Raw genomic sequence first — 27,375 nt, forward strand, 5'->3', positions numbered from 1 at the left:
TTTATTAGCCAGCATCAAAGACTGCTACTTTAATGAAAGCAAATTAATTTACTTTACTTGAACAATATCCAAACCTCCAGCACCTTTATTTTAAAAAAGGAGCTTAGGATCCTTGGATCCAATACTTAGCAGTCCATGTTCAAGGTGATTTGCACTCTTCTTTGTGACCCAGCCAATACCAAAGAAATGAAGCCGTGCAAGGATTGTGCTCCGTGTAGATCATTTGAAACAGAATAGGGACTTGCTCTGGCAGCTTTAATTAAAGCACAACAGGTTAATTGAGCAACTGAAGATTTTCCCATGCTCCTTAACTCATCAAATATGGAAATGCATAAACGTGAGAATCTAAATCCTTACAAACTGGCATTATTAGTAAAATATCCTCATTGCATCCTTCACTTTGCAACAAGAGTGTAGAGTGTGAGAATGTGTGTTTGTCTCTATGTGTGTGTTTGTGTGTGCGAGTGTGTGTTTGTGTGTGTGTGAGAGAGAGGAGGGGGAGAGGGAGAGCACAAACAGCAATGAACGTAAAAGGCCAATGATCTGACATGATATAAAACGAGTCTCTTTTGTTCCTGTTTGGTCACTTACTTTTGAAAAAGGTAGCTGAGTAAGAGTTTAGAATGAGATTTATCTGGGAAATCAGGGACACGTGTTTGCTAACAGAGTACACAGCTTAGACATGTTGTCTATAAACTGCAATCATTACAAGCCTGTCTTTATTCCTTAGATTGTTAATACAGGCAGTCCTTGACTTAGCAACCATTCGTTCAATGACAGTTTTGGAATTACAGCAGCACTGAAAAAACGGGATTTAACACTTAGGACGGTTGTATGACCCTGTGATCTCGGGATCACAATTTGCGCTCTTCCCAGCCAGCTTCCAACAAGCAAAATCAATGGAAGAAGCTAGATTCACTTAATATCAAACCACAGTGGAAACGGTTGTAAAAATGTTGTCCATAATGCTTCACTTAACCACCACTCCACTTAATGGAGAATTTTCTAGTCCTAATTGTGGTTGTAAGCCAAGGATGATCTGTATGTTTATTCTGGGCAATCCAGGTGAGTTAGTATGATATTGATTGAAATGATCAGGCTTTTGTCATATTTTTTTTTTAAAAAAATGGCTACGCTTCTTAAATTGGGCAAAAATGGTATTTTCCTACATTCACTGAAATCCTTTTTCAAATAGAAACAAGGAAACTCCCAAAAGAAATCTCTTTGAGAGTCCACAGCATCCGTAAAATGAAATCTAACATAATTTAAGCAAAGAATACTGCTAAAATATTATTGTATCAGAAAATTTACGTTCCAAGTCCTCAGTTCCTTGTTAAGGGCAAAAGGAAGAGAAATCCCAAGGCTTAAAACTCAACGATGCAGCAATGAAGCTTCTAGGCTTTAAAAAAAATCTTGGAAATTTTACTGTTTAAAACCAGGGTCCCTCCTCCTCCTCCTCCTCCCCCCCCTCGTTTTCATTCAAGTAGAGGAGAGCAATTTTCTTTTCATCCGAAACCACTGATCGTTGGTCAACTATTCTTTGCAGTTGCACCGTTTGATCAAACATGGACTCCTCTAACTTCTGTTCACCTTCTGGGTCTTTCCAAGCCTCTTCCATGCTGCCTTCAAGCTGGCCGTTGCCTGCCTCTTTCCTACTTGATGCAACTATGGTAGCTTGTGGTTCTCTCCCAGCCATTTTGCTTATGTCCATGTGGAAGGTAAACGATGCTTCTTTCTGTCCTAGTTTGACTTGTCCAACAGATCTACTGTTTTCTGATGGGCCATCTGTGGGGGGAAACTCCATACCGCTGAAGGCTTGAGCATCCAGGCCATGGAGCCCTTGCCCAATCTGAATGTGATGTGTTGATCTGTTGGTCTCTGCAGGACTTATTTTTCCCCAGGTGTCTTCTTTGGAAGAAAGAGCTCCTGGAGATTGCAAAACAAAATCTTGGGACATGATGTCATGGCTCTGGACTTCTTTCTGCCCTAATTTAACATGATGTACTGACCCTTCAGAAGAGAACATCTGCCCCAATTCACTAACCTTCTGGTGCTGTTCAGAAATGGGCTCTGTAAAAACAACTTGTTCACTTACAAATTCCTTCGGACTTAATTTAATATGTCTGATTGTAGTGTTAACATCCAGCACCTTCTCCTCACCAAGCTTGACTGAAGCATCATCTGATGTCTTGGTGAAGGAACCTTGATAAATGTTTTGGTCAGATGTTGGTGTGTCCTTCTGTCCTAATGTAATCTTTTTTACTGTTTCTTCAGACAGATCATAGTCTCCAGTGGGAAAAGGCACTCCGTATATTTTTCGTTCAATATGTATTTCTTTGGGATCTATTTGAATGTGTCTGATCGATGTGCTGATTGCTGTGGGATCTTCCATCTTGGAAAAGATATCCCTGCTATTATCTGATGTCAAGTCTGAAGCTGATCCCTCAAAAGTGACCTCTTCAACAATTTGTTTTGAATCCAATGTGATATGCTTGGAGGAGCTAATATCGCTTGAAACCTGGGTCTGAGTAGAATTTTCAGGATAACTCACTTCTTCAGATGTATAAATAGGACTTCTGTAAATTATTGTTTCTCTGGTTTCCATTGTTTCAGGACTCAGCTTCACTGACTTCATGAATTGACCTGCATCTGCTGGTACTCCTGTTGTAAAGTCCGTTGTTCCAAACTCTAATGTTTCAGAAATAGGACCTTCATAAAAAACATGTTCAGTCTTGCGAATTTCAGTTGGACCAATTACAACATGCCTGATGCGTCTGTTGATATCAAATGACTCCTTAGAAGGATAGGCGTCTTCTCTCTTACTGGTATCTTCTGTGGTCCAAAGTGTGGAGGAAACATCTGCTTGATGTTTTTCATCCTGCCAGGTTTCTGGTTCTTGTATGTATCGATCAAAGCCACCTTCCTTTGGTGACTGTTTGGGAAATTTTATCTGCTTGGTCACAGCTTCATCAAGCAATTCTGTACTCAACTGATCAGAGTCTATTGTCTGGGATAAATTAACTTCGGCAACAATAGTAAATAAACCCTCTTTTTCGGGATGCTCTACTTTTTTAATATCTACTTCCAAGGTACTAGAATCAGCTTTGTCCTCTTTTGTGAGTTCACCGAGTTCTTGTTTTACGAGTTCTGGAAGAGTTGCTTCCAATTTTCCTAGTGCCTCTTTCAACTGATATTTAGGGTCCTTTGCCTGTTGAGAAAATACCTCCTTTATTGACTCCTGAAATTCATGTGGGATTTTAATCTCTTTCTTAATAACTACAGATTCAGTATGGGCCACCTCTTCTTTTGGGGATTCTGCCTTTGAAATAAAGGGCCCGACATCTGCGCCAATTACTTGATAAATCAATTCTGGTGAAGCCATGCTTTCCTTTATGTTGGTTTGAGACCCTTCCAGAAATTCATCTTGCCAAGCATATTTGACAATTGATTCTTCTTCAAAATGGATTTGGCCATAGGTGGAACTTTCTCCTTCCACATATCCAAATGGGTATTCATCTGGAGTGGAAACAAAATACTTTTCTTCATCCACTACCTCATCCCCCTCAGATACTTCTTCCACATGAGGCACAATCTCATCAGTTGGTTTTTCCTTAAGGTCTCCAGTGACACTTGTGGTCGCTTTCTTTTTATCACTATAATAGGGATGTTCTCTCAAATTGAGTGATGCATCTTCTGCTTCTTCTACTTCGAATGGTGTTGAAAACTCCACCTTTTCATCAACTATAGTTGCAGGCTCTTCAATTATTTTAACTTTAATAGTCCTCTTGGCCTTGTCTTCCATTCCTTTCATCCCAGCATTAATTATACCTTCTATGACATTTTCATCTAAACTTCCTTTAGCATCATCCAATACTTTTTTAATATCTTTCTCTAAGAAACTTCCCAATTCAGACTTAGACATGTCAAGTCCATCTCTTTGAACTGTGGACTCTATGCTGATCTTGGTTTTCACTTTTCCATCTTCAGAAATGTCTTTCTTTTCAAAGGAAGTTATTTTAGCTTCAGGAGGAAGTCCTTCCTCTGAAGACTTTTGTACAAAACCTTTAAGGATGTCAGAAACAATGTTCTCTGCCATACTCTCAGTGAGCGAAGTATCTATTTTAGAATTCTCTTCTTTGCTTACATTACCTTGAGTCATTTCATTGCCGAGTTTAAATTCAGTTCCACTTTTTGATTTTTCTGGAGAAGTTTTGAGGTCTTGTAGTGTGTTGTGATTCTTCTTTAGGATTTTGCCATCAGTATGTCCTGAATGAACAGGGATTTCAAGAGGTTCTTGGCTTCTGGAGGAGATGCTCACAATTTTCTCCCTTCCAAATGTTGCTGTGATTTCTGGATTCTTTCTTTCTTCTGCCTCCACCTGTTCCTCCCATCTTCTAGAAGGCCTCTTATCTTTCATTAATTTCTCTTCTGTTGCCTTATCTTTAAAGATACCGTGTTCCACTGTATCCTCTTTGTTAGCCAGACTTTCCTCAATTTCAACTTTCTTTTGAACCTTTTTTTCTAACCCATTCAATTTCTCGCCATTCTTCGCGGCAGAACCTGTTGCTTCTTGGGTCACCTTCTCCTTCTGCTCAACTCCTTCTACCAAAAGGTCTTTTTCCTCTTTTCCTGGTTTGCCCTCTTGGATTAGTTTATTGATCTGACCCAAAATCCCTTCCCTCGTCTCATACTGACTTCCTTTAGAAGAAGAGGTTGAGCTGGGAGACAGAGGCGAAGAGACAAACACTGTTGCCCTGATGCCTTCAGAACTCATTGGCCTCTTCATTTGCTTCTGAAGGATGGTAGACTCTTTTAAAGCAGACGCCATACTTCCCATTTCGGGGGTCTTCCTTTCGGGCGCCGGTGGTCTTGGCTGACCGTCTCCTTCTCTGCTCATCCGATAAGGCGACATAAAGCTTTGCCTTTCTCTCTGTCCTATCAGGCTTCTTTCGTGAGTCACGTACCTTTTGTCGGCAGTCGAAGGGTGCTGTCCCAACCCGAAGAGTTCCTTTGGTAGCCCTTTTTTCTCAGGGAAAACGGTTTGCTTTGCAGCACTTCCTGTCCTGGATGAAGAAACCACCGAACGGCTAATATTTGTTTGTGGGAATTTATATCTTAGGTCAACATTTGGAATTGTGGGAAGAGCTCTCTTCCCTTTGTCCTGTTGATAAGAGGAGTATCGGTTGCTGTATTCGTAACGCAGTTTTCGGTCATCTGCCAGGAGAGAAATGAAAATGGCTGTTAATACCATGTAATCAATTCATTAATTTTCACAATTAATATTTATTTATATTTATTAAGTTCATAAAAGGTAAAAGGTAACGGTTCCCCTGCACATGCATGCTAGTCATTTCCGACTCTAGGGGCCGGTGCTCATCTCCGTTTCAAAGCCGAAGAGCCAGCGCTTGTCCGAGGACGTCTCCGTGGTCATGTGGCCGGCATGACTAGACGCCAAAGGCGCACAGAACGCTGTTACCTTCCCACCATAGTGGTCCCTATTTTTCTACTTGCATTTTTACGTGCTTTCGAACTGCTAGGTTGGCAGAAGCTGGGATGAGTAACAGGCGCTCACTCTGCTACGCGGCACTCGGGATTCGACCCGCCAAACTGCCGACCTTCTGATCGACAAGCTCAGCGTCCTAACCCACTGAGCCACTGTGTCCCTTCTATTAACTTCATATCCCACTTTTATTATTTTTACGAATAACTCAAGGCAGCAAACATATCCAACACCTCTTCCTCCTCCTATTTTCCCCACAACAGCCCTGTGAGGTGAGTTGGGCAGAGAGAGAGTTACTGGCTCAAATTCCACAGCTGGCTAAAGCGGAACTAGAATTCTCAGTCTCCTGGTGATTGGCCCAAATCACCCAACCAACTTTCATGGCTAAGGCGGAACTAGATTTCTCAGTCTCCTGTGAGTAGCTGAAAGTCACTCAGCTAGCTTTCATGGCTAAGGCAGAAGTAGGACTCACAGTCTCCTGGTGACTGACCCAAATAATCCAGGCAGTTTTCATGTCTCAAGAGGAACTAGAACTCACAGTCTTCTGATAATTGGTCTAAAGCCACTCAGCTGACTTTCCTAGCTAAGGCAGGAGTTGAACTCTCAGTCTCCAGCATTCTAGGCTGGTGCTCTAACCATTAGTCAACGCTGCAATAGACTTTTGACTTAACTCTTATCATAGTCCTAACCTATGAAAAATAAAACCAGTTTGCTACCAATTCTATTCATTTTTGCATTTCTTTGCAAAACAAGGGATGACAATTTGGACTATATGGTTTTATAACTGGTTCAGTTATTATATTCTTTATTATGATACATTGCCAGACTAAATGAGATTTGTCCTGACAAACAAGCAAATTATTATTATTATTTTATTGATCAAATCTATATGCCGCCCACCTCACTCTGAAAAGCGACAAATGATATGTCTTTGCACAAAATGAAATGCAAACCCATGGGACATATTCAGTGTGTAATTATTACAAGAAATTTACAAGGAAGCCATAATATTCTTTTCTACAAAATAAAGTTCATGCATGTTTTTAATTTCTTTCAATCAGCTTTCAATCAGCACAACTATACTTGCGCTACATTTTATGTTGCCCAAATATAACAATAACTTTTATCAATTGCTACGATCTTTTCTTATTTTGCAGGATGGATCCTACAATTCTTAGTACAGTTAGTCCTTGGTTTATGGCCATAATTGGGATCAGAATTTCCATTAATAAGCAAGGTGGTTAAATAAGCTGGACTTGATTTTTTTTTTGCCACCGTGGTTAAGGAAATCACTGCAGTTGTTACGTGAACCACATGGTTGCTAAGAAAATCCAGCTTCCCCATTGACTTTGCATGTCTGGAGCAGCTGATTTTACAACCTGGGGCAAAACTCACTTAACCACTGTCTTGCTTAACAGCGGAAAAGTTGGGCTTAGTTGTGGCCGTAAGATGAGGACTACTTGTATACGGTGTATCTAATTATGCAGGTTCCATATAGTTTGGAGCAAAACAGGAATGGATGTTGATCCATCCCTTCTGCTTTTAAATGCATTTATACATTTTCATATTTCGTACCTTGGGGTAATTTTCTTCCATGTTCTTCATTCCACATGAGAATCCATTGACTACTCTCTCCTTCAAGCAAAGCTCTGCCGTACAGAAAAACAAAAGTGAATTAATACCAAATTAAAATGTGTATGTCCAGTGTAGTATTTCTCAATCAGAAATAGGAACATGACCCAAGCAACTATCCTGGCAGTGTCTATGAAGATTCTCAGCCATCCAGGTCATGGTTGTCCCAAAGGTGCTTTTTCAACTGGACTTTCTTGTTTTCCTTTGAAGATGTTTCGCTTCTCCTCCAAGAAGCTTCTTCAGCTCAGTTCCAAGAAGGCTCCACACCAATTTATTTATTTATTTATTTTTATTTTTATTCCATTTATATCCCGCCCTTCTCCAAAGACTCAGGGCGGCTTACAAGCTTAGCAGTAGCCTTCATTCTATGTATATGCCTGCTTGTTAGGGCTTTCACACACACACCCCAAGCGGCATTATTACAAAGTCAGCTTAATTGCCCCCAACAATCTGGGTCCTCATTTTACCTACCTGGGAAGGATGGAAGGCTGAGTCAACCTTGAGCCTGGTGGGATGCGAACCTGCACTAATTGCAGGCAGCTGGTGTTACTTAAGGAGGCATTAGCCCACTGCTCCACCAAGGCTCTTGCACCACTCAGGTGACCTTGAGGACACAGGTGAACCTCCAAGTGGCCTCAACCACTCTCAGAAAAGAAGGCAAATGACCAGCTGTCTGAAAGGAGTATAAATCCTCCCATTCCCCACCATCCAGTCAGAGCTGAAGAAGCTTCTTGGATGAGTAGCGAAACGTCTTCAAAGAAAACCAAGAAAGTCCAGTTGCCTCTTGAAAAAGCATCTTTGGGACATCCTGGCAGCATTTCTCAACCTTGACCATTTTAATTCTGGGAGCTGAAGTCCACCCATCTTAAAGTGCCTGAGTTTTGGTAGCACTGATCCAGTGCAACATCCACTTTCTTTAATTTTCGCAGTAATGTTTATGAAAGCAAGAATGCTGAGAGCTCATATTTCTCTTCATATTTCTACACTTTCTATCTAACATAAAAAATATTCATCTCTTTTCCCTTTGGGAAATTAATTTTTCTGCCTGTCCCATGGACAAAATCAGCCTTGATTAACTTTAACCAAGGTCTCTAAGTAACTTTGGCTAATCACATTTTTAAACTGATTTAAATCAAGAACATTCAAGTTAAATCTTTCACACTAGAGCCTTTGCAGATATTACATGTCTACCTACTGACTGAATTAACATGGCATGTAGCTGAAATTCAGTCTTCTATGTTCGATTTTTTTTAACAGAATTGAAAAGATAGGAGAATTTTGCATACCGGGAAAATATCATTGAAAAAAAAGATTGAATACTGAATGCAAATTAAGCTTCATGTCATTATTGCAAACGCAGGTAGTCTTTGACTTAAGACAATTATTGAGACCAGAATTTCCAATAATAAGAAGGTGGTTAAGTAAGTTTTGCCTCTTTTTACGACCATTTTTGCGTAAAGGAAATCGTCGTAAAGGACAAGAAATAATTGATGGAAACTAATCAAGGAGAGAAGCAACCGAGAACTTGGAAGAAATCTCCTGAGATCTAGAACAATTAACCAGTGGAACAACCTGCCTCCAGAAGTGGTGAATGCTCCAACACTGCAAGTTTTTAAGAAGAGACTCGACAGCCATTTGTCTGAAATGGTATAGGGTCTCCTGCCTGAGCAGGGGGTTGGACTAGAAGACCTCCAAGGTCCCTTCCAACTCTGTTATTCTATTCTATTCTATTCTATTCTATTCTATTCTCTGCAATTTTTAAGTGACTCACACAGCTGTTAAAAGAATCCAGCTTCCCCTATTGACTTACTGGAAACCAGCATGGAAGAATGCAAATGGTAATCACATGACCCTGGGACATTGCAATTGTCATAAATACATCCAAAGCTTCATCACTTGACTGTAGGGAATCATAAGTGTGAGCACTGGTCATAAGTCACTTTTTCAGTGCCGTTGGGACTTCAATCGGTTGCTAAACAAAGGAGGACTACGGTATAGGAATTGATACATGAATTCTATGGAAGGCTTCCTGTTGAATATACTGCATCTTCAAAATAGGTGTAAGAGATGACCAGGCTGAGCCGGAGGGAGGGGTCAAATGCATCATCAGTCATGAGTCCCTGCGTGCCCACAAGAGATCTAAGTCCTGCCCATCTTCAATGCCCTTCTTATCTCCCGCTCATTTCCCTTGACCATTAGTTGGTCAGATTCTTGTAGAGAGCTTAAGCTTGCAATAAATCTTTATACCCATTTGAACTGCCTGGACCTCCTGATTTCCCTGGCGCTTGGCAGTAGGATTGGAAAAAGTCATCGGATGTTTCCAGCAATAATCGGTAATATTAAATGAGAAATTTCAATAGATCTAATTCACCCTAAGGCAGCTGCCCGTATTGTTAGGATATCTTTTTTCAGTATCATTGCTAACTGACAATTGGCTCATACTCTAAAAACAGAATTTTTTAAAAAATGTATCCTTTGAATTTTTAAAATTATATTATGGATAGATATAAAAAGATGTTTAAGGTACAATAAATCAACCTGCCAAACTGACTGCTAGTAAAAAAATCTCTCCCGTAAGAAATACTAAAGTTAGAACTATAGCAATATGGACATTCTCCTGCAGCTGCTAGTAAATGCTGGGCTCATAAAGGCAACAAGTATAATGTTTTAAACTGTGTAATCTCTCAAAACAACATTTTCAGCTTCCCTGCCAAATGTTTTGAGCAGATAATGCAGGATGGCTATCTACGTGCGCTCTATAAGGAGTTCATTTGGAAGCGCTTGATAGCTAAGATTCCTGGAAAGCAATAAGAAATTTAAGTCAGTTGCCTTTAAAAACCCACCATATTGAAACACCGAGGAAGTCTTGTTCTATTCGTTCTGAGTTATAAAACAATAATGCAGCCAGGGAATTTCATAGCTTGGTAATCAGTGTAAACATTGCTACGTGAATTGAAATGTCCCATAAGTAAAATACAGGGGAAGTAAATAAATGAATGGATATAATTCTGTGTTGAAGACTGGGATTAATTTTATTTGTCCTCTGCAAATATATATACGTGTATTATGGTGTACTTATTTTTTAAAGAGTTGTATCTTAACTTTTTAAAGAAATTATTTATTTAGAAGCATTGGGATCATGGAAAGTAGCTGTTTATTCTGTTTCAGTCAGTCTGCATCTGATATGAGAAGTGAGTCAAGGACTGTGACAAACTGTACTACCAGGCTTATAAAAATATTTGAAATGGTTTGCTTAGGAAGATGTAGAATGTGGAGCAGATGTGATCTCTGTTGCTCTAGAACCAGCGAATGAAAATTGCAGGGAAGCAGCATTGGATTAAACGTTAGGAGCAAATTCTCAGTATTAAAAAAAAGGCCAATAATGAAACAACGTCCTGAACAATAAATCTTAACTCTCTGGACATGATTCTGTATGTACAAAGTTACTTACAACAGAAGCTTGCAAACTTGACAGGACCAAGTAGGTTGATTTACTATAGACAAGACAGAAGTTGCATACGCACTGATCTACCAAAGTTAAAACACAGAAATGAATTTATATGATTGTTTCCTGCAGGGTTTAAATTCTAGGCCTTTTCCTCCTGGCTTTCTAGTTAAGACATAATTTCTGTTCTTTTCACAAGTTTGAGAAAATTACCCGTGTAGACATAACCTTGGGAAAAACTACCTATGTAATGTAGACGTAACCATTTTATCCGCCCTGGGAATCATTAAGTCTTGCCTTGGACCAGCTCATATTTGAGATGTGATGGATTTCTCTCTCACTGGAGAGAAATTTTACAGAATTTACAGAATAACTGAGTTGAAAGGTCTTCTACTCTAGTCCAACCCCCCCCCCACTCAGGCAGGAAACCCTATACCATTTCAGACAAATGGCTGTCCAGTCTCTTCTTAAAAACTTCCAGTGTTGGAGCATTCACCACTTCTGGAGGCAGGTGGTTCCACTGGTTAACTGTTCTGACTGTCAGGAAGTTTCTCCTTAGTTCTGGGTTGCTTCTCTCCTTGGTTAGTTTCCATTCGTTCCTTCTTGTCCTGCCTTCGGGAGCTTTGGAGAATAGGTTGAGCCCGCCTCTTGTTTCTTTGAACAAAAATTGGGCAGATATCCGTGCCAAGATACTTTATTTCTGTGAATTCAGCAGGGTTAACAAGTAAAATGAAAGTTTTAACAAAGTGATTCTGAAACTCCATTTCTCCTTATCTTTGTGCTTTTCTTCACAAACTACAAGTGGGAGCCCTTACGATATTTCCAAATAACCTACAAGGTTTGGAATAAGCTCATTTAAGAGTCTGTGTTTCTGTTTTTTTCATTCACATCTTGATATTATTTTTTCCCATCTGGGAGGATAAAGAGAAAACTTACATTTTTTTTTCTTTCTCCTTGGTGGAGCAGTGGGCTGATGCCTCCTTAAGTAACACCAGCTGCCTGCAATTAGTGCAGGTTCGCATCCCACCAGGCTCAAGGTTGACTCAGCCTTCCATCCTTCCCAGGTAGGTAAAATGAGGACCCAGATTGTTGGGGGCAATAAGCTGACTTTGTAATAATGCCGCTTGGGGTGTGTGTGAAAGCCCTAATAAGCAGGCATATACATAGAATGAAGGCTACTGCTAAGCTTGTAAGCCGCCCTGAGTCTTCGGAGAAGGGCGGGATATAAATGGAATTAAAATAAATAAATAAATAAAACTGCAGCATATTCCCATTTCTCCGTGTAAGAAGAATTACCCTCCAGAAAAATAAATCTGAAGGTCTTCTCTAACCCCTCCCTAACTGAAGTCCCTGAAAACCTTCACTTGTGAAGACAGAAAGTAGGAATGCAGGAAGTTTTAACTAATGACTGTTGGCTACTGATAATACAACAGTTTGCACGGTTTCCAGAGCAACACAGAAGTCACTAAAAATAAATCCCAAGCTGAGCATTCCCTGTATCTGGCAAAAGAGAGCCAAGCATACATATCTTTAAAAACGAGATGTCACAGTATGACTGCTAGGAACAAGCCATGCATTAACATGAAATAGTGTAAATAAAAACCATTTGACACACACAGAAAGGACAAAGGGAACAGCAAGGGCTGATTGCTTCCGATCTGTCTTTGGTCCAATTTATGAAATGAACGGTTTTGAGGTTCGTAATCTTGGAGAAAAGCACACAGGAAATCAGCAACGGCTTGAGATGGCTTGATTCTGAACCGTAATCTAATTTTGTGGGTTGTATAAGACAGAGCCCAAGGAACAGCAACAAGATGATAATGAGTCTGGAGGCAAAACCGTAAGATACAACAGTCGTGGGAACTAGGCATGTGTAGCTTAATGAAGAGAAGGGCTAGGGTTGACTTGATAGCAATCTTCCAATATTTGAGGGCCTGTCATAAAGAAGAGGGGGACAATTTATTCTCCAAAAAATCGGAAGGCAAGACAAGAAGTTAACGGACAGAAGCTTATCAAAGAGAGATTCAACCTAAAACTAAGGAAATTTTTTTCTGATAGTGAGAACAATTAATCAGTGGAACAGAAGTCGCCTCCAGAAATTGTGGGTGCTCCATCACTGGAGGTTTTCAAGAAGAGACTGGACAGCCATTTGTCCAGAAAGCTCAAGCAGGGGATTGGATTAGAAGACCTCCAAGGTCCCTTCCAATCCTATTATTCTATGTTCTAAGTGCCAAATTAATCAAAAGCCCTGTAAAGAGACCATTCGTTGAGAATGACCCTCTTCTACACAATAACACAAATCATCAGCAGGATGAATACCTCAAAGAAAAGTTGAAGAACTTGATCTCAGCACATGTGGTCCTCAACTTACAGCCTTTGGTTTAATGACCACTGGAAGGTACAGGGGCACTGAAAAAGTGGCTTAGGACCATTTTTCACACTTAGCGACCGATGCACCATCCCCATGGTCACATGATCCAAATTCAGATGCTTGGCCACTGGCATGTATCTATGACGGTTTGTGTGTCTTGGGGCCATGGGATCCCCTTTTCCAACCTTCTGATGAGCAAAGTCAACGGGGAAGCTAAATCCACTTAACAACCATGTTACTAGCTTAACAACTGCAGCGGTTCGCTCAACAGCTGTGGCAAGAAATGGGGCAAAACTCACTTAACAAATGTCTCGCTTAGCAACAAAATTTGGGGCTCAATTGTAGTGTCTTGAAGTGTCCTTTAGCCTCTTGTTCTTTTTTTCTTCACCAATGAGGTTTGGCTGTTTAGTTCAACTCATTTTGGAATAGAATAGAATAGAATAGAATAGAATAGAATAGAATAGAATAGAATAGAATAGAATAGAATAGAATAGAATAGAATAGAATAGAATAGAATAGAATAAATATTGGAGGAATAGAATAGAATAGAATAGAATAGAATAGAATAGAATAGAATAGAATAGAATAGAATAGAATAGAATAGAATAGAATAGAATAGAATAGAATAGAATAGAATATTGGAGGAATAGAATAGAATAGAATAGAATAGAATAGAATAGAATAGAATAGAATAGAATAGAATAGAATAGAATAGAATAGAATAGAATAGAATAGAATAGAATAGAATATTGGAGGAATGGAATGGAATGGAATGGGATAGGATAGAATAGAATAGAATAGAATAGAATAGAATAGAATAGAATAGAATAGAATAGAATAGAATAGAATAGAGAATAGAATAGAATAGAATAGAATAGAATAGAATAGAATAGAATAGAATAGAATAGAATAGAATAGAATAGAATAGAATAGAATAGAATAGAATAGAATCTGGAAGGGACCTTGGAGGTCTTGTAGTCCAGCCCCTTGCTCAAGCAGGAGAACATAGACCAGCTCTGATAAGTGACTATCTAGCCTCATCTTAAAAATCTCCAGTGATGGAAAGCCCACGATTTCTGGAGGCCAGTTGTTCCCCTGGTTAATTGTCATCACTGTCAGGAAGTTTCTCCTTAATTCCAGGTTGTTTCTCTCTTTGTCTCAACTGCCTCTTATGTGCTTTGAAAATGAGTTTTACCACTACTGACAGGCAAAAAGGGAAGAAGAACTAAATTCTAAGATCCACTTGTTTTGTTCCCTGTGATGCAATCTGTAATGCTGAAATTTATCCTTCTGGAAAAGTGAAAGTAATCCAGAGCTGCATTCAGGTTCTTTCAGAAGGATTAATTGTATTATGAAGTCACTGGGAAACACCCAGTAGAGGAATTCATTCAATTCAAAGTTATGATTCGAACAAGAAGAAGCATTAGAACTCTTACCCAAAGGAAACATGGAAACATTTTATTGGCTGCTTCAAAGGGAGCAGAGATTCTTTTACGGTGCCTTTTTTATACTTGAATGTTTGCAGAAATTATGCTAGATGTAGCACATAGCAAAAGTAAATCTGGCATCTTAACATGATAAAGTAGGTTTCAGAATTTTTTTTCTTTCATTAGTCATGCTAAAAAATAACCCCTTCAGTTGGGTCAAATTTGATTGGCAAATCAACTTTAACTAGAAATATCATAATGTCAAAATATCATATAATATAAAATATCAAAATATCATACATGGGGCTGGCCTTGAAAAGTATCCAGACGTTTCAACAGGTTCAAAATGCAGCAGCCTGCATGGTTTTGTGCAGGCCCAGATGCGCAGCGCACATGGGTCATCTCTCCTGTAGGGAGCTGCATTGGCTGCAAATTTGCACCCGGGTCCAATTCAAGATGCTGGTTGTCACCTTCCAAGCCCTACATGGCCTGAGATGAGGTTATTTGAAGGACCATCTTTTCCTGGTCACATCTATCTGACCCACCAGAGTGGGGAGGCAGGAAAAGTTATGGGTCCCGCCCCATCTAGCGCAGGGGTCTTCACACTTGGCCGATTTAAGACTTGTGGACTTCAATTCCCAGAATTCCTCAGCCAGCCATGCTGAGGAACCATGAAGCCATGCTTTGGCTAATGGTTCTGGGGACCCCAGAAAGGGACGGAGCCCATCAAAGGGCTCATTTGATTATTCAGTGGGTGGAGCTGGGTTTATTGCTTTTTATTTGGTTTTATATTGAGTTTTTATCTTTGTAAGCCCCCCAGAGTTACTGAGTTGGGTGACCGCAGACATTTTCTTACATAAATAAACCCTGAATTAATGTACAGACAGCATGAAATTCTGTTTTCCAGACTTTGATCACCAAATGATATGTAGCACAACTAAAGTTTCGAGATAACTGAGGCTTTGGGAGGGCCTAACTTGGGTCTATATGTTCTCCAGAAAAGACCAAACCAACCCTTTCAACATCTTTACCACCATTAATATATCTAAAGATACACATGGCCAAATACTTCTCAATCTTCACCCCTGACCGAAACTAAATTTCCCCATCCAAATTACCACAGTCCCAGAATTACTTAGATTAGCATTCGTATTGTCGCCTGCACCTCAGGAGTCTTTTTCTAAATTGCTTTCCAGCTTATTCTTAATGATAAGACATTTCGTTACTCATCAAGGGTTTTTATCTTCCCTTCAAATTCTGCAGAAATTTCATTCCAGCAGGAATCTCAAAAACGTTTTCTGGAATTTGGCCTAGCCCTAGTGCAGGGGTAGGCAACCTCGGCTCTTTTATGACTCATGGACTTCAACTCCCAGAATTCCTGAGCCAGCTGCTCAGGAATTCTGGGAGTTGAAGTCCATGAGTCATAAAAGAGCCGAGGTTGCCTACCCCTGCCCTACTGTAATATGAGGATAAGGCTTCTCTTGTGTCTTCCTGCAGGATAAAATATATATTTTACCTGTAAGTTGCAATTTCAAGGCTGAGGGCGGCTTTCACTTGCAGGAGTTCATGGTAATCCTTCAGGAATTCTGCAATGGACAAGGTTAAGTAGTTCTTCTCATCTTCAAGGGCTTCAATTATCATCTAGACCAAAACACAGAAATAATCACGATGGTTGGCTGGTTCAGGTAGTCCTCAGGTTACAACCACAATTGAGCCCCAAATTTATGTTGCTAAATGAAACATTTGTTAAGTGAGTTCTGCCCCCATTTTACGACCTATAGTTAAGTGGATCATTGCAGTTGTTAATTTAGTATCACGCTTCTTAAGCGAATCTAGCTTCCTCATTGACTTTGCTTGTCAGAAGGCGGCAAAAGGGGATCATGTGACTCCGAGACACTGCGACCGTCGTAAGTACGAGCCAGTCGGCAAGCGTCTGAATTTTGATCACGTGACCAAGGGGATGCTGCAACAGACGTCAGTGCGATAAACGGTCATCAGTCATTGGTTTCGTTGCCATTGTAACTTCGAACGGTCACCAAACAAATGATTGTAAATCGAGATACGTTCACGGGATCAAAAGCCCACCTTTACCCGGGCTTGGCTTGCAGGGGGGGGGGCTTTCCACACTGGAGCTTTAAGCTGCTTGACCCCTGTGCATAAGCTACCTGGAAACAATTCTTTATAAAGATTTGCAGATTTCAATACTTCCTTCCACCATGATAGCCAGCTAGTCAGTTGTTTGATCACAAACTGTAATCAGTTGATCCCACCAGGTTCTTTACATCAGGGCTTTTCAACCTTTTCACCCATTGTACCACTTTTAGGATATGGCAACATCCGAGGACCACCAGTTGCCTAGCAAGGTGTCAAAAACTGGATGACCAAAAAAAAAAAGGAAAAAAGTGATGAAGCACAGGTAGTCCTCGACTTACAACAGTTCGCTTAGTGACTGTTTGAAGTTACAATGGCCTTGAAAAAAGTGCCCCCCAAGCCACAGCAGAGCAAGACACCTGCCTGCCCGCCCGGCGGCGCTCTTTCTCCTGTCCGAGGTTTTCATTGTTGTGAGCATTTCTGTTGAGGATGGGCAGCGGGGGTGGGGCGGGAGATGTTTGGTTTTTATTCCCCCCCCCCTCTGCTGGGTGGTTGCAGCAGGTTTTGGTCACTTCCCATGACCCTGGGACACTGTGACCGTCATAAATATGAATCAGTTGCCAAGCATCTGAATGTTAATCACAAGACCCTGGAGATGCTGCAACATTCCAGCTAATTGGCGTTTCCTCTGGGCTCAGAAGCGCCAGGATCAGTGCCGAGCTCCAGCTGGAGCCTGACGCTGATCCTGGTGCTTCCGCTGAACCCTGTCAGCACTGAAGAAGTGCCGATCCTGGCGCTTCTGCTGAGCCCTGACAGCCCTGCAGCTCCAGCCGTCTCTCGCTCAGGCTTGTGTGGTGCTGCCACTGGTTTAGCTCATTCCCCTCCCCCGCTACTTTTCTAGGATGGTCGCGTACCACCTGCCAGGTGCCAATGTACCACAGGTGGTACCCATACCACTGGTTGAAAAGCCCTGCTTTACATCTCCCACCCATTCCCCAAAAGTGAATATCATCTATCTATCTATCTATCTATCTATCTATCTATCTATCTATCTATCTATCTATCTATCCATTCCTCCCTCCCTCCCTCCCTCCCTCCCTCCCTCTTTCTCTAACAGCTGCCTCTTAAGTGCCACAGATAATACCGGATGCTGAATAGAATTCTGTCAATTTCCTAATCCTTTTCAATTTAAACCATTTGATTCCACCACCCCATGTTTGTTCAGCTAGTCCTGGGGTGGGCCAGGCCGACTCAGGAATTCTGGGAGTTGAAGTCCACAGCGTGGAAAGAGGGCTTAGATACACACCCCTGAGCTAGTCAGTTTCCCTGGCATGATTCGGTTACTGGTGTTGGTGTTTTTTTAATTCCACATTATTTCAACTTGGAAGAATGCTCAAACAGGGTGGGTGGGTGGGTGGGTGGTGGGTGGGAGGAGGAGCAGATTACTAAATTACGGAAGCCCTGGCAAAATCCTGCCGTCGGGCTGGCTCCCTCCTCTGCAGGGCTCTACCTGGCGGATGGCTGGTGAAGTGAAAAGCCAAGTCAGGGAAGGAAAAGTCATCGTGTTGCCTGCAACAACTGGCACGCTCGTAAATCAACACCGTTCAGTAGTGACTTGGAAAGTCACCACAGAGGGCAGGGCAGGAAGCGGCAGGAGGGCTGGCTAACATCTTGCCAACCTTTTGCTGACAAGAGAAGGGCACCTAGTGCTTTAACTCAAGAGTAGGGCAAGTGTTTTGGCTCCATTACGACTGTTGAAAAGGCTGGGACAGCTCAGCCAGGCAAATACCGAGGGGACAGATAATGCAAGTCTTAAAATATCTCCCGGCAGTGAGAGAAAGACAGACAGGATTGCAACCATCTGCAACCTGCCAGGGCACCTACAGAAAAGGCATTCCGACAATCCAAACCAATATAATTCTGCCTCTTCCCATCGCAGCTGGGTTCTCAGACTCGGCCGTTCCTTTTGCTCATTGTCCTTGTTTAGCAAGCGCCTCATTGAGTGACCATTCCTAGTTCTGACAGCGATGAAAAGGTGGCTTTACGACTAATCTTTGTATTTTGCAACCTTTGCAGACTTGGAAAGTTGAAGTCAGATGGTAAGCACAGTTGCGGTTTCACTTAGTGACTGCTTCTCTTAAATGACCGAGTTCCCAGTACCAAAACTGCGGTCGCTAAATGACGATGATCTGTGTTAGTACTTAGAAATGGGAGTGAAAGTATTGTTCGCTTTTTAAAGTTCTTTAAGTTCATTTACGTTCGAGAACTCATTAAGTTCATAGTTTCTTAGAATATACAGTAATAGGGTTGGAAGGGACCTTGGAGGTCCTCTAGTCCAGGGGTGTCAAACTGCCAGCCCGCAGGCCAGACGTGTCACGACAAAACCGCGCCCACCCCATTGCCGGCAATGGGGAAAAAGCTGCGATACGTTGCGCGACGTCACGAGTTTGACATGTCTGCTCTAGTCCAACTCTAGACCTGTAACATTTCAGACCGATGGCTGTCCAGTCTCTTCTTAAGAACCTCCAATGATGGAGCACCCACAACTTCTGAAGGCAGAAGTTGTTCCCCTGTTTCCTCAGGAAATCTTTCTCCTTAGTTCTAGCTTTCATCTCTCTTTAATCCACCTGTTACTTTTTGTCCTGCCTTCAGGTGCTTTGGAGAATAGGCAGTTATCACGTCCCTCCTTCTCTTCATTAAACTCAACATACCCAATTCCTGCAAATTGTTCTTCCTATGTTTTAGCCTCCAGTCCCCTAATCATCTTCGTTGCTCTTCTCTGCACTCTTTCCAGAATCTGAACACCTTTTTTTTAATCAGTTTTGCGACCAAAACTGGATGCAATATTCCAAGTGTGGTCTTACCAAGGCCTTATAAAGGGGTACTAACGCTTTTCGTGCTCTTGATGCTATCCCTCTTTTGATGCAGCCTAGGACTGCATTGGCTTTTTAGGCAGCTGCAGCACACTGCTTGGCTTCATTCTTCATTAATGGGAACAAACTGTTTTCCACTGGAAATTGAGATAAAGAGCTGCATTAATTAACTTTCACCTAAGCCTTATTAAAAACGGCAGCCACAGGAGAGAAAAGGCCCTAATCGCTATAGTAAGAATATCATAAAGGTTGTTTTGCAGCAGTTTCATCCTTCCTTAAAAGGTGAAGAAAAAGTTCAGAGCAAGTTGCCTCCTATTACAAAATCATAGAGGCCATTCAAGGTGACTGATGGCCTGGAATTCAAAATAAAGCAAAGATGTTCTTATTGTAATTCATTTCCAAACTGTGCTGCCAAAAAAGCATGAGGATGGCCATTAGCTTAATGGTAGTAAAACAGGAGAGCCAAATTTCAGCAGATGAATTTATGGCTTTTCAGCAGAATCCAGAGGCATACTGTATAACCCTGAATGCCAAAGGTTTGGGAACGGCAAGAAAGATCCCTCTTACTTTTCTGCTCTCCTCCTCTGGGGGTTTGTCAGAGGCACTTAGTGGCACAGCAAAATGTAAATAAATGGAACTTTGATGCACCTCATGAGACTTTCCATACGCACAATTGTGTTATCTCAAATGCAACAAGAGATCAAAATGTATTCAACTGATTGCAACTGAGGACATGCAGACGTCAGGATCAGTGACCCTTCCAGCTACCACATATAGACCCTGTTGGATATAGTGGTGAAGGTGAAAGCTGGTTGGATGACTTTGGGCTAATCACCAGGAGATGGAGAGTTCTAGTCCTACCATAAGCATGAAAGCCAGCTGGGTGACTTTGGGCCAATCACTAGGAGATGGAAAGTTCTAGTCCCGCCTCAGGCATGAAAGCCGGTTGGATGATTTGGGGCCAATTACCAGGAGATGGTGAGTTCTAGTCCTACCATAGGCATGAAAGCCGGCTGGGTGACTTTGGGACAATCACCAGGAGATGGAGAGTTCTAGTCCTACCATAAGCATGAAAGCCAGCTGGGTGACTTTGGGCCAATCACCAGGAGATGGTGAGTTCTAGTCCCACCTCAGGCATGAAAACCGGGTGGGTGATTTGGGGCCCATCACCAGGCGATGGTGAATTCTAGTCCCACCTCAGGCATGAAAGCAAGCTGGGTGACTTTGGGCCAATCACCAGGAGATGGAAAGTTCTAGTCCTGCCTCAGGCATGAAAGCCGGTTGGATGATTTGGGGCCAATCACCAGGTGATGGTGAATTCCAGTACTACCTTAGGCATGAAAGCCAGTTGGGTGATTTGGGGCCAATCACCAGGCGATGGTGAATTCTAGTCCTACCATAGGCATGAAAGCTGGCTGGGTGGCTTTGGGCCAATCCCTCTCTCTCAGCCTAGGGTGCTTGTGGAAAAATAGAACTTGTCCCCTTGAGTTGGACAAAATAAAGCTGAGGTACAAATCTTTAAGAGAGCAGCTAGCAAAGAGTAATAAATATTGCAGGATCCAAGCTGGGTCAAGAGCAGAGGTCTCGTCTTCCAAGCTTTTGGACTGGTACAGAAGCCCATCTTCAAGTAACTTCTCTCTAGCCTAGCCCACCCAGGTTGGATCCTGCAATATTATCCTGGGACACATAGATTCGCCTTCATTCGTGTAATAAATATGCTGCTTATCCAGGCCACCCCAGAGATATATTTATTACACTTTCCCAGCTGCTTTTTCACTCAATGGCAGAGGTGTCATGACACCTGTCTCTTCACACCGAGTCCAACAGGCTTTCTGTGTAAAAAAAAAAAAATAGCTGGTTGCCATTCCATCTGAGCATTTTATAGTCTTTCACTGGAGCCAAAATCTCTGCAGAATAATCATGGCAAGCTGCCCTTGGTGAAATTCAAACCTGGCCAAGCTATTTTCAACAGGGGAGGGTAGAAAGAGTGATATGTCTTAATTTCTCTCTTCCAGAGAGAACATTTTGTCCTGGGCGTGGACAGGGGAAGCCAAAATGTGAGCCATCCAATCATTTTGGTTTGTTTCGTGGGGATAAAATGGAATAACTTTCCAGGCTGAATTTAATTCCTTACCCAAAAAGTGAATCCTCATTGCAGTTTACATTTTAAGGGCTGACAAGAACATGTTTTAAAATCTGTCCAGAAACTTTCACCTACAGGGGTAGGCAACCTTGGCTCTTTTATGACTCGTGGACTTCAACTCCCAGAATTCCTGAGCCAGCATGGCTCTGCTTGGAAACCTCTCCCTTTCCCCTCAGCATGGCTGGCTCAGGAATTCTGGGAGTTGAAGTCCACGAGTCATAAAAGAGCCAAGGTTGCCTACCCCTGGTCAAGCGGTAGGGGGTCAAGGGGCAGCATGGGCCTGGGTCTCTTGGGGGTGGAGTGTTTAATGGATGGACAACTGGCAGAAAAGATCTTACTGGTGAAACTGTGTTGGCCTTCTTCCCATTTCAGCAAACCTATACTGAGTACAGATAGAACCATTTGTTTAGCGACCGTTCGGAGTTACAACAGCACTGACAAAATTGAATCACGGTAAGTTTTCACATTTACGGTCACTGCACCCTCCCCATAGTCACATGACCAGTTGGCAACTGACTCATGTTTATGACAGTTGCTGTGTCTCGGGGTCATGTGATCCCCTTTGGTGACTTTCTGACCGGGAAATTCAATGGGGAAGCTGGATTCACTTAAGAACCGTGTTGCTAACTTAACGACTGCAACGATTCACTTAACAAATCTGGCAAGAAAGGTTGGAAAATGGAGCCAAACTCACTTAACAACTGTCTCACTTAGCAACAGAAACGTTGGGCTCAATTGTAGCCATAAGTCGAGGACTGCCTGTACTGACAAAGGCCACACCTATGAGGAAGCACGTCAAAGCATAAACTCTCTCTTGCTTTATTGAGGGCCTTGGTTAAACTATTGGTGGGGAAAACGGCTTTGAGGGCAAATTACTCCATCTGCCGGTTCTCTTGAGCTGAAATGTGGGAATAATATTGACCTGTCTGGTCAGGTGATTGTAAATGTTCCTGGGATTATATATATGCGATGGCACGAAAGCATAAGAGGAAAACTAAATTAATCAGTGGAATTGTTTGCCTCCAGAAGTTGTGAACCTTCAGCCACTGGAGGTTTTCAAGGATAGATTGGACAGCTGTTTGTCTGGAATGGTGTTGGGTCCCCTGCCTTAAGCAGAGGGCTGGACTAGAAGACCTCCGAGATCCCTTCCCAGTATGTTATTCTCTTATTCTGCCTAGTACCGCTAGTTCAGATCGCTTTGGGTCTGGCAAAGGAAAGCAAAACGGGCAAGTCCGCAAAAGGAAGGCGAGTCATCTTTTCCTACCGATGTTTTTAAAAAAGAAAAACTTGGAACAGGCCAAGGGACTTTTTCGGACGACCCAACCAGCTTCAGCCCCCGCATCTGGGCACGCCCGGCCTCCCTCGCTGGCCCTGCCCGACGGCCTCACCTGGTACTCGGCCAGCTCAGCGCCGTGGCGCTCCTGCTGCGCCAGCCGCTCCTCTTCCAGCCGCTGGCCCAGCGCGCAAAGCTCCCGGCAGCGTCGCCACAGCTCCTCGAGCCGGCGGTGGCTCTCCTGGCTCTGGGCGCGCAGCTTGCGCAGCTCCTGGTGGCCGAGGCGGCCCTCCAGCTCCTGCAACGCCCGCAGCTCGGCCTCGTAGCGCTCCAGGCTCTGCGCGCAGCTCCAGCGCAGCTCCAGCGCGTAGTCGGCTTCCAGCCGCCGCCCATCCAGGCGCCCAGCCCGGAGGACGCGCGGGCCAGGCAGCAGCGCGGCCGGGCGCTGCTTGCGCGCTTCCCGCAGCCGCTCGCGTTCGCCCAGCAGCTGCTCCAGCAGCGCTTCCAGGGCGGCGCAGTCGGCCCGCAATCCCGCCAGCCGCTGCTGCTGCCGGGCCAGCTCGGGCTCCAGGCGGCGGCGGCGGCGCAGCTCCCCGGCTTGCGCGCTCAGCCTCTCCAAGCGCTCCCGCTCTTGGCGCAGCGCTTCCCGCTCCAAGTCGGCTTCGCCTTTAGCCCGGCTCAGCTCGGCCACCACCCGGCGCAGCTCGGCCACCTCCTGCTCCGTCTCCTGCCAGCGGCAGGCGCGCCCTTCCCGGCCGCGCAAGGCGACCAGCTCCTGCGCCAAGAGCCGGTTCTCCTGCTCCAAGTCCCGCACCCGCCGCACGTAGAGCTCCAGGCGGGCGTTGAGCTCCCGCAGCTCGCTCTGCTCGTCCCATTCGTCCCGCTGCATGGCCGCCGGTCGACTTCCCTTCTCCCAGCCCGGTCCGAGGGTCTCCTCCGAGGCGCACCGACGGCTCTTGCTTGGCACCCCGGCAGCTGCTCGGGCGTTTTGGAAACGGGACGGGACGGAGGGTGGGGAGAGAGACGGGCAGAGGCGGCGGCCAAGCAGCGGCCTCTGCTGGCGGTTTTCGCTCCTGGGGAGGCCTCTAAGCGGGACCCACCCAAAGTCTCCTTCCTTCCAGAATTTGGCGTGGGCGGGGGGGGGGGAGAGAAGAGACTGGACAGTCACTTGTCTGAAATGTGATAGGATCAGAATAGAGCTGGAAGGGACCTTGGAGGTCTTCTAGTCCAACCCCCTGCTCAGACAAGTGGCTCTCCAGTCTCTTCTTATTTATTTATTTATTATTTATTTATTAATTTTATTTGTATACCGCCCTTCTCCCGAAGGACTCAGGGCGGTGAACAGGGCAGTACATATTAAAAAAAACAAAATACAAAAATTAAAAAGATTAAACAAAATGCCCACAAATAAGTTAAAACACATTAAAAAGTAAGTTAAAACTATTACATTAATAAAACCCAACCCCATCTTAAAAGCCTCCAGTGATGAAGCACCCACCGCGGCTGAAGGCTGGCTGTTCCACTGGTTGATTGTCCTCACTGTCAGGAAGTTTCTCCTTAATTCCAGGTTGCTTCTCTCTCTGGTCAGTTTCCATCCTTTGCTTCTCGTCCTGCCTTCAGGTGCTTTGGAGAATAAGTTGAACCCCCTCTTCTTTGCGGCAGCCCCTCAAATACTGGAACACTGCTCTCATGCCCCCACCCCCGGTCCTTTTTTTCCCTCTAGACTAGCCAAACCCAGATCCTGCAGTCGACTCACCCTGGCCAACTTGCCACAGGACAACTGACCACAGGACAACTCAATGTGGGATCTTCTGCTTGAGGAGGGGGCTGGACTAGAAGACCTCCAAGGTCCCTTCCAGTTCTCTTCTGATTCTGATTCTATACTACCTTCTGTGCCCAGCTACAAAAAAAGAATGGCCAAAAATTTCTGAACCGAAAGGCAGGAAACCCACATTTGGACAAGACGTTGGATGGAGTTTCCCCTCCTTAATAGTTTCTTTGTGAATGTATTTCAGTATTATGTGTCCTATTAATTTTATCTGTATAACGTATGGGTAATCCTCAACAACCGTTCCTTTACTGACAGTTCAAAGTTACAGGCACTGGAAAAAGTGACAGAGTCAATAGAGAAACCAGATTCACTTAACAACCGTGTTCACTAACTTTACAACTGCTGTGATTCACTTAACAACTGTGGCAAGAAAGGTCATAAAATGGGACAAATTCACTTGACAACAGTGAGAACTTAGTAACACAAATCTTGGGCTCAGTTGTGGTCATAAGTCAAGGACTACATGTAAACCTGGCTGTGATATTTTTTTTCTTCATTTCCCTCCCCCCAATAATTTCATTAAAATTATATTACACAGATAAAAGAAACAGAAGTACATAATACAGAAATACATCAAAGAGGAAAAAGGTTAAATTAAAAAGTGCAGAAAAAAGGGGCAGAAAAAGAAGCTTCTTCCTTCATCCCCAGCAAGTATAATCAACATTAACAAATTATCACCACTTCATCCTTTAAAACAAACAAAAAAACACCTTCATTTGGCATCCAATTCCTTTTGTAAATCCATTATTCCCATCCTTTTCTTGTAGAATATATTTTTTAAAAAATCCATCTGTAAGTCAGTTTCGCTTTTATTCAATGTGGTTTGTTCCTATTCAATTCCATTACAGAATTAAATGATTGCAAAACTTCCTGGGCACTCCCAGTACACATTTATTTTGAAACTAACCATCTGATGCCCTCTGGCGTTCAATCTTCAAAGTCATTTTATCAGTCTCCAAGTATTAACAAGGGGATTTTTCCCAGGTGAAAGGGTCCTTTCCAATTAACTTCAAAGTCTTACATTAAGACCAGCTGAGCCAATATTCCATTTACAGTAATCAACTGTGATCACCCTTTTGCTATATATTCCAGGGGGGAAAAACTTACAAAGCTGGAAACTTGTAATTTTCTGTCTTAACAGACTAAAGAAGATCCCATTTAGTAAACCAGACTTATGGTTCTGAGGGCTTCCAATCTTTAACAAGTAGCTAAAAAAACCAACCAAACAGTGATTAAAAATATGAGTTCAGTCTTGAGTCTGTAAAAGACTACTTTAATAGTGTTGAGCTTGGTGATATCCTGCAACTCCCAACTGGTTGTAAGAAACCACAAAAACCTTAGTTTTTGCTATCTACTCACACAAAAAAGCTGCTGTCCAGAGTACATATGAGTAATCTTAAATTCTCTCCTAGATCCAGAGAAAAACTTCAGCAATCTGGATCCAGCATGCAGCTGATCCACACAGTTATACAGATAATCCACAACTTACAAGTATTTGTTTAGGGACTGTTTGAAATGACAATGGCACTTGAAAAAGTGATTTGCACTTAGGACTGTTGCAGCATCCCGGGGTCATGTGATTAAAATTTGGGTGCTTGGCAGCTGGCTTATGTTTATAACCGCTGCAGAATGTGATTGCTATGTATATGACCTTCCCAGCTGACTTGCAACAAGCAAACTCAATGGAGGAAGCCAGATTTACTTAATGACTCTGTGACTCACTTAACAACTGCGGTGATTCACTTAACAGAAAGCATCCATAATAATAAGGCCAGAGAGTTAAGTTGCCTTCTTCTGTTGTGATTAAAACCAACATTCAAGACAAAATAGGTACTGAGCATAAGTACCTATCAACAATCTAAGATATGCAGATGATACCACTCTAATGGCAGAAAGTGAAGAGGAACTGAAGAGTCTCTTGTTGCGAGTGAAGAAGGAGAGTGCAAAAGCTGGGCTGAAACTAAACATTGAGAAAACCAAGATCATGGCATCCGGCCCTCTCAATTTCTGGCAAATAGATGGGGAAGAAATGGAGGTAGTGACAGATTTTATTTTCCTGGGCTCCACGATCACCGCAGACGGGGACTGCAGCCAAGAAATTAAAAGACGCTTGCTCCTGGGGAGGAAAGCCATGGCAAATCTAGACAGCACGGTAAAAAGCAGAGACAGCACCCGGTCAACAAAAGTGCGTATAGTCAAGGCTATGGTCTTCCCAGTTGCAATGTATGGCTGTGAAAGTTGGACCATAAGAAAGGCTGAGTGCCAAAGAATGGAGGCCTTTGAACTCTGGTGCTGGAGAAGACTCCTGCGAGTCCCTCGGACTGCAAGGCGATCAAACCGGTCGGTCCTAGAGGAGATCAACCCTGACTGCTCTTTAGAAGGCCAGATCCTGAAGTTGAAACTCAAATCCTTTGGCCACCTGATGAGAAGGAAGGACTCACTGGAGAAGAGCCTAATGCTGGGAAAGGTTGAGGGCAAGAGAAGAAGGGGACGACAGAGAATGAGGTGGCTGGATGGAGTCACTGAAGCAGTAGGCGTGAGCTTAAATGGACTCCAGAGGATGGTAGAGGACAGGAAGGCCTGGAGGAACGTTGTCCATGGGGTCGCGATGGGTCAGACACGACTTTGCAACTAACAACAACATAAGCATAATATTTAGAGTGTCTATGGCTCAGTGGGTTAGGACGCTGAGCTTGTCGATCAGAAGGTCGGCAGTTTGGCGGGTCAAATCCCGAGTGCCGCGTAGCAGAGTGAGCGCCTGTTACTCGTCCCAGCTTCTGCCAACCTAG

At 43.2% G+C, this 27,375-nt stretch overlaps 1 protein-coding gene across 2 annotated transcripts; it reads right to left on the bottom strand.

The window, feature by feature from the left end:
• Positions 1-234: 234 nt before the first annotated feature.
• SYNM (synemin) lies at positions 235-23,739 on the bottom strand. 2 transcript variants are annotated; one of them, XM_083371308.1, is made up of 4 exons: positions 22,871-23,739; positions 15,892-16,016; positions 7,076-7,149; positions 235-5,214 (listed from the first exon to the last, which is right to left on the bottom strand). In XM_083371308.1, exons 1-4 carry the CDS (start codon positions 23,642-23,644, stop codon positions 1,430-1,432), a joined length of 4,758 nt encoding a protein of 1,585 aa, XP_083227434.1. In that variant the 5' UTR covers positions 23,645-23,739; the 3' UTR covers positions 235-1,429. The 2 variants fall into 2 exon arrangements, with proteins under 2 accessions (XP_083227434.1, XP_083227435.1); XM_083371309.1 differs by lacking the exons at positions 15,892-16,016; positions 22,871-23,739 and adding an exon at positions 11,514-11,828.
• Between the last annotated feature and the right edge of the window lie 3,636 nt (positions 23,740-27,375).

This window comes from Vipera ursinii (assembly GCF_947247035.1).
Source record: "Vipera ursinii genome assembly, chromosome: 11".
Classification (NCBI taxonomy): Eukaryota; Metazoa; Chordata; class Lepidosauria; order Squamata; family Viperidae; genus Vipera; species Vipera ursinii.